At 42.3% G+C, this 12827-nt stretch overlaps 1 protein-coding gene across 1 annotated transcript in view; it reads left to right on the top strand.

Annotated features, from left to right (window-relative positions):
• Positions 1–12827, top strand: part of LOC118398384 (prospero homeobox protein 1-like) — a 47450-nt gene that overhangs the window by 23577 nt on the left and 11046 nt on the right. Inside the window, exon 4 of the mRNA XM_035793660.2 lies at positions 1908–2102. Coding sequence (XP_035649553.1) covers positions 1908–2102 — 195 coding nt within the window. The remainder of the gene's footprint in view (positions 1–1907; positions 2103–12827) is intronic.

Raw genomic sequence — 12827 nt, 5'->3', positions numbered from 1 at the left:
TGTGTTGGCCCGGATCAGATGAGAACGTGTTCTGGAACAATAGCCAGAGCCTAATCTCCATGTCAAAACCGCTCTCCCACCCCAGCGAGTGGCTGCTCAGCATTTAGTAACGTTTTGTCTCCTATTCTAACAGAATCACAAAAAGAGCAGAGAGGAGGGGTGGAGAGTGAGAGTGGGGGAGTTGGTGTAGGGGCGGGGCAGGGATAGGGGGATAGGGGGGTGTACGGCTTTTAGGGGAGGGGGAAGGGCTGAGGAATAAGTTAAAGGATTTTGGGGGGCTGAGGGCTGAGGTAAAGGGTTTTGAGGGATGCGTGCATGTGTGCATGTGTGTGCGTATGTGTGTGTGACTGTCCAGGCTGGGGACTGTGCTGGGCCCTGAGGTCCTTATCTCCCTGTCTGGCTGTTTGGACAATGTGTTTTCAGTAGCGAGGCAAAACGGAAGACAGCTCCAGCGCCACTAGGCCTTTAATAGGTTTATGTCCTATTGAATCCATGCAGCCACACAGATCAGATAGCCAGACCTTCTCAGCACTCATCATCTCTCTCTCTATTCCTCTCTCCCTCACTTTTTTTTCCCTTTTCCCACTTTCTTTTCTTTTCTTGTAGCCTGAGAGGTCTGGAGAAGCAGGGTGCAGTGCAGGGTAAATGGTGAATGGGGTTAAGTACATGTTTGAGCCCCCTGCGGGCAAGGGAGCTTTAGATGATGACTTAATCGTTTTCCTGGTCAATTATGTGTTTGTGGTCGCTCCCCTCCCAGCCCCGGTTATGATAGGGGGAGGTCCGGTCCCTCAGGGAAAAGAGTAACAGACACACACGCTTGCTCTTTTTTTCTCTCTCCTTCTGTCTTACTTTATGTCTCTCTTTATTATCTTCTCTCTCTTAGTCCTGCTGCGGTCTTTCTCTCTCCTGTCTTGTATCTCTCTCTCTGTTATCATCCTGCCTCCAGGCTCCCTGATGTGATATGAATCCCCCTATGCCCCCTTAACTACGCTCAACATTGATGTCTTCATCACAGAGCCCAGAAAGCCTTAAAACAATTGGTTCTGCACAATAATGTGGCCCTATATACTTTATAATGTCAAATAAAATAATCCAATATTATCAGTGTTGGTATTACCATGATGTCAATTAATTATCCAGGTTAAATAAATAACCATTATTTATTAAATAATTATTTTCATAATTATGATATTTATTATTTAAAATCTCTTTGACCCTTTATCTCTCACAGTTTAACTACCAGGGTTGGGCTCAATTCAGAATTGAATTGAGAATGCCTCCTGAATTCCAATTCAATTCTTGAATTTGAATTGAATTTGATGTAGTAAAAACGATCAGAATCACAATTTTAATTAAAGGAAATATAATTTAATTCAGTTAAACTGAAATTCAAATGCCTCTTCTATTATATTAGGTCTAGTCTATACAAATAAACATATTGTACAATTTTCAGGACAAACTCTTCAAATTAATGATCAAGAAAAACAAAATCTGTATGCAAATATTATAATTGCCTTTCCACACACTAAGGTTAAAAACGTATATGAACATTGTTTCTAAGTGATATGGTCTTTGGTGCTAGATAAAAGTGACATGTTCTTTGGTGTCTGGAAGTGTGACCTGTTAGATTCAATGAAACACTCATGTTCTATGACTGAGTGCAATTTTATTGAATTGCACTGAATTCAATTATATTTCCTGTCACAAACTCAAATTCAATTTCGACATCCTGTGAGGTGTGGCCATTCAATTCAAATATCAACTCATGAGTTGAATTGAGGTTCATTCCAAAATTCTGATTTGATCCCAATCCTGTTAACTTCTATAGTGTGAAAAAATGCATTCTAACAGTATTGTCATATAATCCTTATTATTAAAGCCTCTCTCCTCTCTCTCCTCTCCTGTAGTTTAACCGCTGCATCACGTCCCAGCTCATCAAGTGGTTCAGTAACTTCCGGGAGTTCTACTACATCCAGATGGAGAAGTTTGCCCGGCAGGCCATCAACGACGGTGTCACCGGAGTGGAGGAGATGAGCGTCAGCCGCGACTGCGAGCTCTACCGAGCCCTCAACATGCACTACAACAAGGCCAACGACTTTGAGGTAGAACCGCTTTTAGTGCGACACCCATTTACTGCTGTGCGACAATAGCCTCGTCTGAAAACTAATGTGATGCACAGTTTAATAAGGCTAATGTTGTTGAGGTAGGACACCGTTAAGTGCGACACTTATTCAGTACTACTCACTACCTGTCAGCTCACTCAGTATTTTTTGTCCTGAGACCAAACATACAGTATACATACACTACCTGGAAAGGGTGAGTTCCCCTTAGTGGACTAGATAGATTGCTTTGACAATTTAAAACACAATACAATCACACGTGCATGGATTTAAAATCATCAAGGATGAATTGTGGTCCTCTTCAATAAATAGTTAAGAAACTAACAAACATAAACGTAGTAGGTCCATACTTCGGAACATTAGAACAAGTTTACAATGGACCCCCTTGTCATTGGCATCAGCCAATTACAATTGTCAATGTCATTGCATGTGATAGAACGTTACATCGGAGCTGGTGTCACCAGATAATCTGGCACACGTTAGGCCTATGGTAACCTCACTAGCTGACAATGATACTTTTGTTCTACTTGGTCTGTCTCAAGTGTAGAGTACCAATATTTCAAGATCCTTGACTAGGCTACTAGCTACTAACGTTAGAAGTTTTCACATACAGGTATATGACAAAATCCCACGTTTTTGCTCATCCGTTTCAGATATACTTTACATGCGCTTTTAAGGAAAAAAATATAAAGTAGGTCTATACAACATTCAAGTTGTCATATACCGTCTTCATCATTGCTTCATTGACAGGCTACATTAACTGTGGGTTTGAGCCCCCCTCGCGTCAAGAATTTTTGTTAAGGAAAACACTGTTCACAGTTGGTCATTGATCCTTGATTAAAATAACCCATATGTGAAAAAGTGGATGAATATTATTATACATATAAAACATTTATGTAACATAGCCTATAACCTATAGTAGCAATGATGATTTATGTAGCAGTGCCAGTGCCTACTGTATGTGTCGGTCTGCAAGAGGGACTCCAACAAGAAGCTCCTCATTAAATGTATTCGTAATCTTAATTTAAGGTTTTCGCTACACATTTCTTCTCAACACACTCAAAAACTATGAACGTATGAACGTAATTATACATTTCAAAGGGCGGGGGGGGGGGCATGTGGAATTCGCACCCTTGCTACAATCTGCGACAAATACGAGTAGCTAACCACTGGGCACAGACATCAGTTCAACGTCTAGTTTTGATTTACACGTGGTTGATTTCACTAACGTGAATTCATCCTGAATCAACAAAAAAGTTCACATTTTTATTTTTTATTTTTATTTCACCTTTATTTAACCAGGTCGGCTAGTTGAGAACAAGTTCTCATTTGCAACTGCGACCTGGCCAAGATAAAGCATAGCAGTGTGAACAGACAACACAGAGTTACACATGGAGTAAACAATTAACAAGTCAATAACACAGTAGGAAAAAAAGAGAGTCTATATACATTGTGTGCAAAAGGCATGAGGAGGTAGGCGAATAATTACAATTTTGCAGATTAACACTGGAGTGATAAATGATCAGATGGTCATGTACAGGTAGAGATATTGGTGTGCAAAAGAGCAGAGAAGTAAATAAATGAAAACAGTATGGGGATGAGGTAGGTAAAAATGGGTGGTCTATTTACCGATAGACTATGTACAGCTGCAGCGATCGGTTAGCTGCTCAGATAGTAGATGTTTGAAGTTGGTGAGGGAGATAAAAGTCTCCAACTTCAGCGATTTTTGCAATTCGTTCCAGTCACAGGCAGCAGAGAACTGGAACGAAAGGCGGCCAAATGAGGTGTTGGCTTTAGGGATGATCAGTGAGATACACCTGCTGGAGCGCGTGCTACAGGTGGGTGTTGCCATCGTGACCAGTGAACTGAGATAAGGCGGCGCTTTACCTAGCATGGACTTGTAGATGACCTGGAGCCAGTGGGTCTGGCGACGAATATGTAGCGAGGGCCAGCCGACTAGAGCATACAGGTCGCAGTGGTGGGTGGTATAAGGTGCTTTAGTGACAAAACGGATGGCACTGTGATAAACTGCATCCAGTTTGCTGAGTAGAGTGTTGGAAGCTATTTTGTAGATGACATCGAAAGCCTTGGCAAGGTCGATGAAGACGGCTGCACAGTACTGTCTTTTATCGATGGCGGTTATGATATCGTTTAGTACCTTGAGCGTGGCTGAGGTGCACCTGTGACCGGCTCGGAAACCAGATTGTACAGCGGAGAAGGTACGGAGGGATTCGAGATGGTCAGTGACCTGTTTGTTGACTTGGCTTTCGAAGACCTTAGATAGGCAGGGTGACCCCCCCTTTGAAGTGGGGGATGACTGCGGCAGCTTTCCAATCCTTGGGGATCTCAGACGATATGAAAGAGAGGTTGAACAGGCTGGTAATAGGGGTTGCGACAATGGCGGCGGATAGTTTCAGAAATAGCTCAATGTTGGGTGAAAACAATATGAAATGCCCTTACGGTGATAACGTTTTGCAGATCCAATCAGTTTTTCACGTTGATTCAACATCATCACATAGTTTTTGGTGGGTTGAAATAACGTGGAAACAATGTTGATTCAACATATGTTTGCCCAGTGGGAAGGGGCTCTACACTGAGGCGTATGACCAATCAGTCAAACACATTTGATATCAGAACGTGCCGTTGGACTTCTGTTAAGTGCATTTTCATGAACAAGTGTTGGATCACATCCAACTACGTCAACGATTTGAATGGGCTGTTATGGAATTTGAACCGCCCATCTGTGCAGGTTAGGAAAGGGCTACGTCTGCCAGGTTATCTGATAAGAACAGCTAACATAGCTTTAGACCACGTGTAACTACGTCAACGATTTGAATTGACTGATCTGCGTTTTGAGACGGAGGTCCGGGTTAAACTTAAAAGTTTGCTAATGTTTGCAAGTATGACCTAGTAGGCCTAGCCTACACAGTAGACCTAGCCTACACAGTAGACCTAGCCTACACAGTAGACCTAGCCTACTAGGCTTACTTGGGTTACACATATAACACGTAACAAAACAAAGGACAGGACTACATTGTCATAGTCTAGAGCAGGTCTCCCTCAGAAGAATAGCAATCCCAGGCTCCCAAAACTGACCTGCCATCAGTCCTGCAACTCCGTGGGTAAAAACATCCAGACACTGTATATCCAATCAACAACTCAATGACTTATCAAAAACAAAAAAAGCAAATTAAAAAACACCCTCTTGTGTTCCCTGAGAGAGAACTACAGTAAGGGTGTTCTAAAGGCTTATGAAACGTGGCAGAACATCAAGTCCAGCACAATATGCCTTCAATGTCAGCTGACAATAGGCCTTTAAAAGTCTGCAGCTGAGAATGGCCTGGAGTAGTGTGTGTGTGTGTTTTGTTGTTGCTGCATTTCCCAGTGTCCTGCTCACCTCGAAGGGTACAGCCGTCCCTTGGACCGGCCGCCGTGCTGGCGAAGCACTTCTCCAGTGTGTGTGTGTGTGTTTATGTGTCACTTTCAGGAGGGAAAATCTCACTGTTGTCAAGGTTAAGCGTCCCACTGTTTTAGCAAAAGGAAGAGGGAGAGAGAGAAAAAAGACGGGCAGAGAGGGAGATGGATAGAAAAGGGAGCGATGTCGGTGGAGAGCTGGGAGAAAAGAAAGAAGATGAAAAGGGGGAGAAAAGGGGCAGAGAGCGAGAAAGAAGGATAAGAGGAGAGAAAGACAACGCTTTGCGGAGAGTGCCCTTGTGGTAGGGGAATTCTGCAGCGCTCACACTTAAAGTGCCTCTCTCTCCCTCTCCTATGTCCGTTATGTGTCTGTTGGGGCACTTCTTCTCTCCTCACACCCACACCCACACACATACACATAAACACACACACACCTCCCCCATACACTCTTGGCCCACTTTGAGATTTGAACTACTCTAAGAGGAACAGAAGCACTTCCATATGAAGTCATAAGGCCAAAATGTACAGCATAACAGCAACCCAAGTTCCCCAACTCAAATCAGACAAGACAGACCAGGCATTCTTCTCCTGTACCAGGAAACTAGCCTTGGCCTGGGTTAGGGAACTCTCAATTTACATACATGAATGTAGAAATTTGCAAGCAGACAGAGAGAGGGAGAGAGAGAGGGAGAGAGTGGGAGAGAAAGAGATGGTGCAGGTGAATAAGTCTTCTATTGACTGAGGAGCTGGTACGTGGGTGTGGGGGAGGAGTGTGTAGACGTTTTGCATATTAAGGTTTTTCGCAGCAGGTGTCTGGGAGATATAAGAGCTGATTACAGAGGAGCACAAGAAAAATTTGCCCAGCGATGCAAATACACCACGCCGACACAAACGAACTGCCTTGGCCCGTGTGAAGTCTGCCAGTGCATGCGTGTGAGGGTGTTTTGTCTGTCTTGTGTGTGTGTGTGTGTGTGTGTGTGTGTGTGTGTGTGTGTGTGTGTGTGTGTGTGTGTGTGTGTGTGTGTGTGTGTGTGTGTGTGTGTGTGTGTGTGTGTGTGTGTGTGTGTGCGCCCTGTGAGTCAAAGATGTGAGGTGTAGATAGAAATATACTGGATTTGTATCTAGATGCCCCCAAGGAGAAGGAAGGGAAGTGATCTATAGAAAAGGGTCTTGGGGGCATCTAGATACACATCCAGTATTTTTCCATCTACACTTCACATCTCTGACTCACAAGACACGCACACACACACAGGTCTGTGCTTTTTCTTGTTTGATGATATTCTGATCTGTCACTGTGCTCCACTAATACACTCCCGTCTCACTAATACACTCCCGTCTCACTAATACACTCCTGAGCTCTTCTTTTGTAGATATTGTTTCCTCTCCTCTTTCAGTTCTCTTCCATCTTTCTTTCTCTCTTCCTTCTGTTGCCTCTCTCCTTGTTGCCTCATTCTTTCATCCCACTTTTTGCATGTCTTCTGCCCCCCTTCCCCCGCCCTCCATCCCCTCCTCTCCCCCTGTTCTGTTTTCCCCCCATTAGGAAGTTTCTATGGCATAAATGCCACATTCCTTCTGGCACAGTGAATACCAGCTGTAAATAAAGAGCCTGTGTTAATTACCTGCCCCAGCTCTCTCTCTTGCTATCCTTTTTTCTCAGCCCTCTCTCTTTCTTTCTTCCCCTATTCTCTCTTCCATATCTCTCTTCTTTTTCGCCCCATCATCAAAATACCCTGTCTAACCCCCATCCTCCTCCCAGATTTGTTCTAACCGTAAAAGTCCAACTCCCCCATTCATAAGGCAACTGTCCTATCTATGCTTTCCTGACACCCCAAAACACCATAACACTTGTTCTTCCTCTCTTTCTATCTCTCTGTCGCCCTCTCTTCTATATCTCTCAATTTCCTCTCCCCCTTTCATAAGGCTGAATGGTGGGAGAAAAAGTGTCATAAATAGAGGCAGAGAGAGTAGGGGTGGGGGGCGATGAAGATACATTTTTATGATGGCTCAAGGAACGTCTCATATTTCCATAAGAGGGACTAGGCCAAGTTTCCACTATCAGTGCCCCCCTCACTCCCTCCCGCACGCACGCACGCACGCACGCACGCACGCACACACACACACACACACACACACACACACACACACACACACACACACACACACACACACACACACACACACACACACACACACACACACCCTACAGAGCATTTAAAAGAGGAAGTCCCTATGATCTCTGTATTTAGAGAGTACCAATGACAGCACACACACACACACTCATCCTCAGGGTATCGTGTGTCCACCCTTATCAGCTGCTTCCTCGTATTGGAAAGACGTCTCTCACTACTTTTGTCTCTTTTCCTCTTTTGTCTTTCCATCCATCTGTCATCCCACTGTTTGAATTGATACGGCCCTCCCATGGTTTGTACTCTCTCATAGCCAAGGGGTTTTCTGTTCATCAACGGCAAAATCCCCAAATTATAGAAAACTTTATTGTCCGTTCAAGTGAAACTTTGCTTTACCGCTTTCCTCTAAACCGCTCCTTCCTTCTCTTCTCCCTTGTATCCATCCCTATCTCTTCTCCATCTCTCTCTCCTCTCCAGTCCCTGTCCATTAATGGTACCTTAAGAGAGGCTAAGACCAGATGCTGTCTTGAGACCTTGGGACTATAACTATAAGGTTTTATATGAACAAGCATAGTTCTGAGATATTGAGCATGACAGTTTTCAAATTCCAGATCTCAGAAAGGTTTTGTAGTGAATTCTTCTTTCATAACCCATTAAGGTCCTAACCCGGAATGTTACTAAAGTGCAGAGCATTAAAATCCTAAGTAAATTAACTTTTTTAGCGGGATGGAATCTCGATATGGCTCTGAAATGTCAATCTGGGTTTGGTCAGAAGGTTCTATCTAGCAAAGAATGTTAAAATTATTTAAATTACAACAGAAACATACAGACGTATAATGATTAAATAAAGAGAAAACCCTTCCTTCTTTCTTTCTTTCTTTCTTTCTTTCTTTCTTTCTTTCTTTCTTTCTTTCTTTCTTTCTTTTTTTTCCTTTCTCCCAATTCCATGGTATCCAATTGGTAGTTACAGTGTTGTCCCATCGCTGCAACTCCCATCGCTGCAACTGTCCGCTTAAAACTTCTTGTGACTCTCAAACCCGGGTCCGGGAGCGTAATCATCGCCTGACACTAATTAGCATAACGCAACAGACATAAATCTTCCTAGAAAATCTTCCTATTCATGAAAATCACAAGTGAAATATATTGGAACACAGCTTAGCCTTTTGTTAATCACCCTGTCATCTCAGATTTTCAAAATATGCGTTACAGCCAACGCTAGACAGGCATTTGTGTAAGTTTATCATAGACTAGCATAGCATTATGCCTTGCTAGCAGCAGGCAACCTTGTCACGAAAATCAGAATAGCAATCAAATTAAATTGTTTACCTTTGATGAACTTCGGATGTTTTCACTCACGAGACTCCCAGGTAGATAGCCAAAGTTCAATTTTTCCCAAAAGAGTATTTTTGTAGGCGAAATAGCTCCGTATGTTCTTCACGTTTGGCTGAGAAATCGCCCGGAAATTGCTGTCACCACAAAGCCGAAATATATTCCAAATTAGCTCCATAATATCGACAGAAAAATGGCAAACGTTGTTTATAATCAATACTCAAGGTGCTTTTCTAATATCTATTTGATAATATATCCGTCGGGGCAATTCGTTTTTCAGTAGGACCGATTGGAGTAATGGCTACCTCTGTATTTTACGCGAGAATCTCTCTCGGAGCCACCATGTGACCACTTACGCAATGTAGCCGCCTACGGCTATTCTTTAACATAAATGCGTAAAACTACGTCACAATGCCATAGACACCTTGGGGAATGCGTAGAAAGTGTAAGCTCGTTGATGGTACGTTCACAGCTCAATAGGGACTCATTGGAATGCAGCGCTTTCAAAACCTGGGGCACTTCCGGATTGGATTTTTCTCAGGCTTTCGCCTGCAACATCAGTTCTGTTATACTCACAAACAATATCTTTACAGTTTTGGAAATGTTAGAGTGTTTCCTATCCAAAGATGTCAATTATATGCATATTCTAGCATCTTGTCCTGACAAAATATCCCGTTTAAAACGGGAACATTTGTTTTCCAAAAATGAAAATACTGCCCCTAGAGTCGCAACAGGTTTAACCCGAAAGCCAGCCGCACCAATGTGTTGGAGCAAACACCATACACCTGGCGACCGTGTACTGTCATAGGAGTTGCTAGAGCGCAATGGGACAAGAGCATCCCTGCTGGCCAAGCCCTCCCCTAGGCCGCTGCCCCATGGGTCTCCCAGTCGCGGCCGGCAGCGACAGAGCCTGGACTCGAACCAGGATCTCTAGTGGCACAGCTACTGCACCACTCGGGAGCCCCCCCTTCCTTCTTTCTAGTCTCATCATCAACTTTATTACAGTTTTTTACAATCACTTTGGCACTAATTTCAGAACCTAGTGGTCATTTTTCAAAACTCTAGACACAAAACTCAAAACGGTCATCACTTGTAACACAGGCTGTCCAAAGTTCAAAACATTGCATTGTGCATTCATAACTTTAAAGAAACCTTGCACTTACAGAATCATTGGTTCAAATAAGTCATTTATCATGACATACCATAGTAACATTAATTTAGATCACCCACACACAAGATACCGATAGTTTCACTGTGTAGTTGTTTGTACAATCATTAAATATTGTAGTACAAAATATGTGATACATGTTTCAATATGCTACTACATGTAAATACATCACTGTAAAATGACTAGTAGAGAGAATATTACAGGCACTGGAATCATTGAACAAAATCTGACATTTATTGATAAAATACAATAAAATCACAACATAGGTTTCTTTGAATCAAAGCAAAAATAATTAGCTACCAAAAAAAGAAAAAGCTACAGTAAAAACCTGGCTTACTGTAAAAAGCCAAACAAAGGGTTGATTACTGTACTTCTATATTTCCCTCAACCCTGTCTTGTGGATTTGGCCATAGGTTCTCATCCACATCACAATGGATGTTTTCATTCGCCAAACATCTTGGGAAGAATCTTCGGGCGAATCCAGGCCTGACACTGGTCTGCCGTGATGTCATTGCATGCGTCATCCATGGCCTGGAGAAGGGCGGCTTGTTCGTGAGGGCGCCTATCATGTACCTTCCACCTCCATGTGGAGACAAATTCCTCAATCGGGTTAAGGACAGGAGAGTATGGGGTTAAGTACAGGGTGGTAAATTGTGGTTGGAGCCTGACATTATCCCACACAATGACATAGGTCATGCCATCAGCTCTACAGACCTGATTTAGCTCATCAAGGAAAGTTACATTCGAACAGCGAATCATGTCGCTGCCTGCAACTCAATATATAGAGTATATAGAGTAGAGAGTTTTAGACGTTGTTCGACCAAACATTAGAACAGGCAAGATGAGTAATCTAAGCCAGTTTGACCGTGGTATGATTGTTGATGCCACACATGGTGATTCTAGCATCTCAGAAACATCTGCCCTCCTGGGACTTTTACGCACTACAGTCTCTAGAGTTTACAGAGAATGGTGCGATAAACAAAACACATTCAGTGAGCGGCATTTCTGTGGGCAAAAACACCTTGTTAATGAGAGAGGTCAGAGGAGATTGTCCAGACTCATTCAAGCTAACAGAAAGGCCACAAATGCTCAAATAACAGCTGTTTAAAACAGTGGTGTGCAGAAGGGCATCTCTTCACGTACAACACCATGAATAATTCAGGCTGTTGTGGTGGCCTAATAAAGTGGCCAGTGAGTGTACAATAATGTCAAATCTGAAAACATTGTCTGGAAAAGTGGTACATGGGACCATAGAAACAGTGTCTGATAAAGAATGATGATGAAATATTACATCCATAGATAATATAGTCCAATTGGTTCACGTTCCATGGTAATTGGTGTCAATGGACCTCGTTATCCTGAAACTTTCATGATCTAAACATGGAATATCGTTTGTCAGTTTCCATAAAACTATGCATTAAGAGTAATGCAACAGTACCTTATCATTTTGAGCAGTTGTATCAATTGATATTTAGATCATTCTAATGAAATGAATAGACAGTCATCTCAGATGTAATGTGTGAATTGCATTTTGAAATGGTAATACTTTGATGTTAAGTTGTGTCATTTTGAACAGGTGATTTTAGTTCAAAGTTTTAGTTTAGTTTTATGTGTATTGTATCCAAGCAATTGGAAAAAGTGTTAGTTTTGAAAAATTTGCATTTTGATCATCGGTTTTGAGTTTTGTGTCTAGAGTTTTGAAAAATGACATCAAAGTTCCAAAATTAGTGACAAAGTGATTGTAAAAAACTGTAATACATCTTCATCTCACATCTCGCAATAGTTCCCTAACATGACAAATACGCTATATCCGTGCTAAAGCTTAGCTCTGGATGAGTAAACTGATATACTGGTCTGGTCTCTGACACCCAAAGTCAATAAATGACTTGCTAGTCGTCAATACAATGTGGTAAGTTTATATTTTTTGTGAATATCCCTTCGATGGAGGTTTTCATATTGCCTCAAAACAAGACAAAATGCCTCTCCTAAGGCACCTGTATTTATTTGTTTCTACTATAAAGAGCATTCTTCTGAAAAAGTGGTGTATTTTAAAAGAGGACCAGAACCTATGACATGAATAATCAAAGACTTGGGACTGTAAGGTTCTATCTGCAAAATGTAGTTTTGAGATTATGAGTATTTTTCAAGTCCCAGATGTCAGAAATGTTTTGTGATGCCTTCCTCTTTCATGACTCAAAAATGATATCACCTTACATACAATTATTTTGGATTGACAACCCAGCATTGTGCGATTGGATTGCAGATGGAATCTTTTAGTACCAAGTTAAAAGGTGTTTGCACAGATTTTTTAAATATTTTTTTCATCTTACATTTACTCAAAAATCTCACATGTAAAGGACCACATAAATAGCACTCTATGTGAATAACACATTTTTGACGAACATGTCAGATTTATAGTCCCAAGGTCAGGGTCTCTCCAACTGCCGTGCCCCATAGCACTGCTTAAGTTTCACATCTCCTTCCTCTTTGCTCCCTCACTCTCCTCCTCCCTCACATTTGCTCTTTTCCAAGAGGGTAATGTCTGTCCTCTTCCCTTCTGTCTGTCTCATTCTCTCATTCCTCTCCGGTACACAGCGGGTGTGTTTGGTGTGGTGTGTTTGTGTGTGTGTGTGGGTCATATCACTGACCTGCATTTAACTCTGGGGGGTG

This window comes from Oncorhynchus keta, chromosome 19 (genome assembly GCF_023373465.1).
Source record: "Oncorhynchus keta strain PuntledgeMale-10-30-2019 chromosome 19, Oket_V2, whole genome shotgun sequence".
Taxonomy (NCBI): Eukaryota; Metazoa; Chordata; class Actinopteri; order Salmoniformes; family Salmonidae; genus Oncorhynchus; species Oncorhynchus keta.
This window is presented reverse-complemented; position numbering and strand designations above follow the sequence as displayed.